At 46.0% G+C, this 6,000-nt stretch overlaps 1 protein-coding gene and 1 long non-coding RNA gene across 2 annotated transcripts in view; one reads left to right on the forward strand and one right to left on the reverse strand.

Annotated features, from left to right (window-relative positions):
- The window catches only part of TACR3 (tachykinin receptor 3), a 49,885-nt gene extending 49,107 nt beyond the window's left edge, over nucleotides 1–778 (reverse strand). The window contains exon 1 of the mRNA XM_064148425.1: nucleotides 46–778. Coding sequence (XP_064004495.1) covers nucleotides 46–521 — 476 coding nt within the window. The 5' untranslated portion in view covers nucleotides 522–778. The remainder of the gene's footprint in view (nucleotides 1–45) is intronic.
- Nucleotides 1–5,561, forward strand: part of LOC135177998 (uncharacterized) — a 31,707-nt gene extending 26,146 nt beyond the window's left edge. Inside the window, exon 3 of the long non-coding RNA XR_010303302.1 lies at nucleotides 5,298–5,561. This is a non-coding gene — a long non-coding RNA (uncharacterized LOC135177998). The remainder of the gene's footprint in view (nucleotides 1–5,297) is intronic.
- The last annotated feature ends 439 nt before the right edge of the window (nucleotides 5,562–6,000 follow it).

The following is a 6,000-nucleotide window of genomic DNA, read 5'->3' on the forward strand; positions in this document are numbered from 1 at the left end:
CTGATCTCAGTCTCTCACCCCTAAACTGTCCCTCTGTTATCTCACCTGTCCACAGCTATTGCTGTCATGGAGTAGATGCTGGCGAAGACAGCTGTGATTGGGAAGAAGTTGTGGAAGCGGCAGTAAGCCTCTCCAAAATACCACTCGTTGTGCAGAGCATAGATGAAGTTGATGAGGGTATTGAAAGCAGCCATGGAGGCATCAGAGAAGGCCAGGTTCACCAGGAAGTAATTGGTCACTGTCCTCATGCGCTTGTGAGCCAAGATAATCCAGATGACAATGAGGTTTCCAAACACAGCAACTGCCACCACACTACCGTAAGCCAGAGACCACAGGGCAATGCGCCAAGAGGGTTGCACAAACTGATTGGAGAAGTTGGCTGCTGAGGATGCTGCAGGGGCAGAAGCATTTCCAGCTGGCACTCCCAGCACCTCTCTCCAGGCATCGCCTGCTGCCACAAGGCTCATGTTCCACCTGCTACTCATAGTCGTGTTCCATTTGGCTGTGGGGACAGAAGTCATCTTGGATGTTGCTCTCCTCTCTTCTAGCAATGATGTGCCTCTGCCGCCTCCCGACCCTTCAAAGTCCCCACTAACAGATAAGAAGAGAGAGTTTAAAAAGGAAGCAAGGTAGCACAGCAGGTACTGGGCAGTAGAGATCTCTCAGAAAAAGCATCAGCTAAGCTGTTCGAACTGCTGGAGATGCAGCACCAGCTGAGTCAGGAGAGCTACCTCTGAGTAGAACAGCATCACCTTTCCTCCTCTGCACAGACACCTCTTGCTTTTGGTGAAGGAGAAGGGAACTGGGAGCCAAGACACATTTTATAGGCTTGTGAGTTCCCAGCGTCATGAGGGGAGCGGAGCGCTAAGCTCCGTCCGCTGGCTGGTAAGATAACACCTCTTTCTGCTCTCCCTCCGCCCCTTTAATTTCATTCTTTGCGGCAGCAGGCACTTTCGGGAGCTGTAGAGAGTGCCACGAGGAAAATGAATTCTCGTCTCGTTTATGTGGAGAGATTTGTTTTACATTGCCTTTCTTTAAGTTTCCTTATCGTGCTTCCTTTCTAAATAGTCTTTTTGCCCTGTCTTTGCAGGGTTAATTAGCTAGATTGCTTGGTTGAACATCCCAGCACTGAGGCTGCTTTTTACTAAAGCTATTTTCAGGTGAATTTATTCCAGATAAATTCAGGTCTGCTTTTATGCTGTTGTCTCTTCATTTAGTACACACTCTCCTTTTAACTATTCTGTTAAATACAGATTTGGAATAGAGAGCTCTTTAAGATAAATAAATCCATTCTGCTGCTCCTTAATTTCATTTTTGAATCAGTAATGTGTAGCTGACATCAAGAAGCATTTATCAAATTAAAATATGGCTTTTTTTTCCTTATGCTGCTAACTTTGTAAAGCTATTTGCATGTTCAGCAGACACCGTTTTTTGGTTGAAACACTGTGCAGCCTCTAGACAGAAATGTCTTTAAATATGGATAAAATAGTAGGGGGCTTGGGGTTTGGGGTGGTTTTTGTGTGTCTTTGAAAAAGCATTTTAAAATTATTTTAATTTATTTGCATTTATTCCACATTTAGTACTAATCTTACTTGTAACAAACAGTATTTTCATATGCAGAGAGTTCTATACTGGTAGAGAAGGGTAAATGAGGAAATTTAGTACCTGATGTTTTCACATCCAAGAAATCAGTTTTCTTGTTAATATGTTAACAGCAGCTGGCACTGGGAACGTGTACTTCGTGCAAGGGCTGATTGCAAGGGACTTCAGCTAACAAACCTTTGTTATTCAATGGGCTGCAGTCTTTAGGGAGAAAATGTGTTTTAGTACTGATCCGCTCCATGCTTCAACAATTTAGAGCTACTACTTGTCATCAGCAGAGATTTCAACTGCATCACAGCAGTGGGAGCTATTCAATACCCCTATCAGCAGTGACACATTCTACAGTTTTTTAAACAAAAGCTTCATACAAATATTAAACATTCCTGGTGTGCCACTTGCTCCCTGCAGTATTTGCCCAATGGAAGTAATGTCAGCACTTTAATTGTCGGGTCGTTGCTGCAGGTTTAATTGGGATGGCTGCAGTTGCACCCAATTCTATGTGCCTCTCACTTCTTACCAGCTGCCACAGTCCCAGGCAGCTGCCCACCCCAGGCTTAGTAGTTCCACCCTTTGATACAGCATGTCTAGAACCTACACGTGCACTGCACATCCTTGTCACAGGAAAACCGCTGCAGCTAATCCCACAGTTTCATTTTGAGGCCCAAATCTTCCTTCCACATCATCTCCCTGGAGGTGAGCATGTCTGAAGAGGAGAGCAGTAGTTCACAGGCCATTTCCCCAGCAGGCTTCTTGCTGTGTTTTGAAGAGATTCCATAGTAAGGAGCAAGCCAGCAGAGGTTGTAATAGTGCTCTGTGACTGAACCTCTTTGAAGTTATCTCTCCAGAAAATTGTAGGATCTATTTATCTGCCTTTTGGGAAAGGGAACTTTTGAGATGGCAGTGAAGGATAAGCAGTTGTGTAATTCAGGTGCATTCTCCCAATAAAATCACTGAGGTGCTGGCTAGAGGTTGTTGTGTCATATTGCCCAAAGTATACCAGTGGGGCAGACAGAGATAATCCCATACCTGGGCAAAGAAATCTGACTTGGATTTTGCCCATGATTTAGATAATTTGTTACAAGTAAGAGGTTGAATAAGGTATGGTAAACAAAATCTGAGTATGTGTATTGAAAGAATTCAAATGGTGGTTCCAATGAGTGAGGAATACTGCACTGATTATTTGTAGTAGAGACTTGGACACTCTACTTTTGAGTCTAGAAATGTCACTCAAGTATTTCATATGGCCATGAGCCAGAAGGCATAAACCCAACCCTATGCCTATGCCTTTCTACCTTTGTGCCCAAACCAGGACCTCCAGACTGTATCCTTTTTACAAAGCAGAAGCGGTTTTCACATTCCTACACCACAGGCCCACATCTTTGTGTCACATGGTTCTCCTGCTTCCACCCAACTTCTCCCAACCTCCTTTTCCTCAGTTTCAGCAGAGGCATACAGACCTTATTTCTTGCACACAGTGCTGCTAAATGAGCAGCAGAATGCAAACACATAGGAACAGATGACTCTGTAGGACTTGTACTAACTTCCTCTGTATACAAACACAAAGGCTCTTCATTTGAACTACTTCTCTGTATAGTTCATTGAGTCACATTCTAATCATGAGTGGAAATTGTCCAAGTGGTGAATTCCTCTGAACCACACAACACCAAGCTGTGTGGTGCAGCAGACATGCTGGAGGGAAGGGATGCCATCCAGAGGGACCTGGACAAACTGGAGAGGTGGGCACAAGCCAACCTCATGAGGTTCAGCAAGACCAAGTGCAAGGTCCTGCACCTGGGTCGAGGCAATCCCAAGCACAAATACAGGCTGGGGAGTGAGTGGCTGGAGAGCAGCCCTGAGGAGAGGGACTTGGGGTGCTGGTGGACAAGAAGCTCAACATGAGCCAGCAGTGTGCACTTGCAGCCCAGAAAGCCAACCAGGTCCTGGGCTGCTTCAGAAGTGTGGCCAGCAGGTCGAGGGAGGTGATTCTCCCCCTTTACTGCACTTTGATGAGACCCCACCTGGAGTGCTGCATCCATTTCTTGAGCCTCTATTAAAAGAGAGATGTGGACATGCTGGAGCATGTCTAGAGAAGGGCCACAAGGATGGAGCAGCTCTGCTATGAGGACAGACTGAAAGAGTTGGGACTGTTCAGTCCGGAGAAGAGGAGGCTCCCAGGTGACCTTCTTGTGGCCTTCCAGGATCTGAAGGGGGCCTACAAAAAAGCTGGGGAGGAACATTTTAGCCAATCAGGGAGTGACAGGACTAGGGAGAATAGAGCAAAGCTGGAGATGGGTAGATTCAGACTAGATGTGAGGAGGAAGCTGTTCAGCATGAGAGTGGTGAGAGCCTGGAATGGGTTGCCCAGGGAGGTGATTGAGGCCCCATCCCTAGAGGTGTGTAAGGCCAGGCTGGATGAGGCTGTGGGCAGCCTGATCTAGGGTAGGGTGTCCCTGCCCACGGCAGGGGGGTTGGAACTAAATGATCCTTGTGGTCTCTCCCAACCCCAACTGATTCTATGATTCCATGTGCAATATGCAGTTGTTCTGCACCAAACTAGGGCCCAGACCTTGACATAGAGAGCATGAGTCTTATTTCTTCTTCCTGTTTTTTTCACAGTAAGGAGGCTTGTTCCAGCCTCCAGTTGTCTTGGAAAATTCTTTGCAATTGCATACTGAGTGCTGTGGAGAGAACATTCCTATGTGTCTTTTGCAAATCCCTTGCTTCCCTTAAGCAGTGCCACCAAGGGAAGTTGTTCCTCTCAGTGTGTTCCTAGTCACAGTGTGGCTAGTGAGTCCAAGCCACCATCTCTTAGTGCAAGCAAGACTATAAGTAGTTTGTGTCCCTGAGACTTCCTTTAAACAAAAATTGGAGAGGTTTTTGTAGTCTCTGTGCAATGTCAGCCTAGGTCATCAACACAGGATGGCAGCAAAAGTGTCAGCTTTGCAGTGTAGAAATGAAAGTATCATGCCCTTGTGGGACCTCATCTTGAATACTGTGTTCAGTTTTGGGCTCCCCAGTTTAAGAGGAACAGGGATCTGCTGGAGAGGGTCCAGCGGAGGGCTAGGAGGATGATTAGGGGACTGGAGGGCATGGCTTGTGAGGAGAGGCTGAGGGACCTGGGGCTTTTTAGTCTGGAGAAGAGAAGACTGAGAGGGGATTTGATAAATGTTTATAAGTACCTGAAGGCTGGGCAGGAGGGGGGACAGGCTCTGCTCACTGCTCCCTGGGATAGGACAAGGAGTAATGGGTGTAAGTTGCAGCACAGGAGGTTCTGCCTCAACACAAGAGGGAACTCCTTTACTGTAAGGGTCACAGAGCACTGGCACAGGCTCCCCAGAGAGGTTGTGGAGTCTCCTTCTCTGCAGACTTTCAAGGCCTGTCTGGATGTGTTCCTCTATGATCTGTGTTAGATAGTATGGTCCTGCTCTGGCAGGGGGGTTGGACTCGATGGTCTCCTTGGGTCCCTTCCAACCCCTAACATCCTGTGATTTGTTGTCTTCCTTTCAGGGCAACCTGAGGAAACTGAAAAGATGTCCCACTCCTGTAGGGAGTTTTCATGCACTGTGCTCTTTCCCATTCCCTCTTCTCCAATCACAAGGAGAAAAAAAATCTGGGGTGCCATTAGCATTATATACAACCCAGATTTTTCAGTAGTAGCTTGCTGAGTAATTTGGATGTTATCTGCTGTGTTTCAGCAGGTATCCAAATCTGGCAGAACACGTATCTGGAGCCTTTTGTTTTGAGAAGTGGAACAATGAACATGGCACTGAACAGCACATGGCAAATGTTGGGCCACTGGATCAGTCTCACATGGGGGACATTTGCTGTTCCTTTTGGAGGTGCCTGTAAAAATTGTCTAGAATGACTTCTCTGTGCTCTGGCTTTCATTCTTACTGAAACATTAGAGGAACACTCTGGTACAGTGAATTGCAGCAAACCCAGATCCTCCTACACCAAAAGACTGCAGAAAGGCATTAGTTTAAACTGCCTGTTAGCACCTACCTTTTTATTAGCTTACTAAGGAAAAGAGGTTAGGCAGCCAATAGTTGGCTCTTGCTTAGAGCAGAAATTCACATGGACAGTGAAGTCAGTTGTGCTTCTCCATCAAAATTTGGATTGGTTATGCATATACTGGCTCTAATCTGATCAGCTGAAGGTCAGCATTTAGTTTCTTAAATAAACTGCTCAGCAACTTCACCAGAACATTTCTGTTGCTTCTGAGTAGCAAAAGCTGCTGGACCATGGTGAAACTTTTGCAGAAGAGCAGTACAAAACATTGTGTTTTTTTCTCAGGCTCTGCTAGAAAACTCAGTTACAGAGACATTTTCTTCTAAAACCATTTAGGTAAATTACATCTCATGTTAACTTTTGGCCATTCCAGCTTAGGTGTATTTACAG

The sequence above is a fragment of the Pogoniulus pusillus genome, chromosome 9 (assembly GCF_015220805.1).
Source record: "Pogoniulus pusillus isolate bPogPus1 chromosome 9, bPogPus1.pri, whole genome shotgun sequence".
NCBI classification, from domain to species: domain Eukaryota; kingdom Metazoa; phylum Chordata; class Aves; order Piciformes; family Lybiidae; genus Pogoniulus; species Pogoniulus pusillus.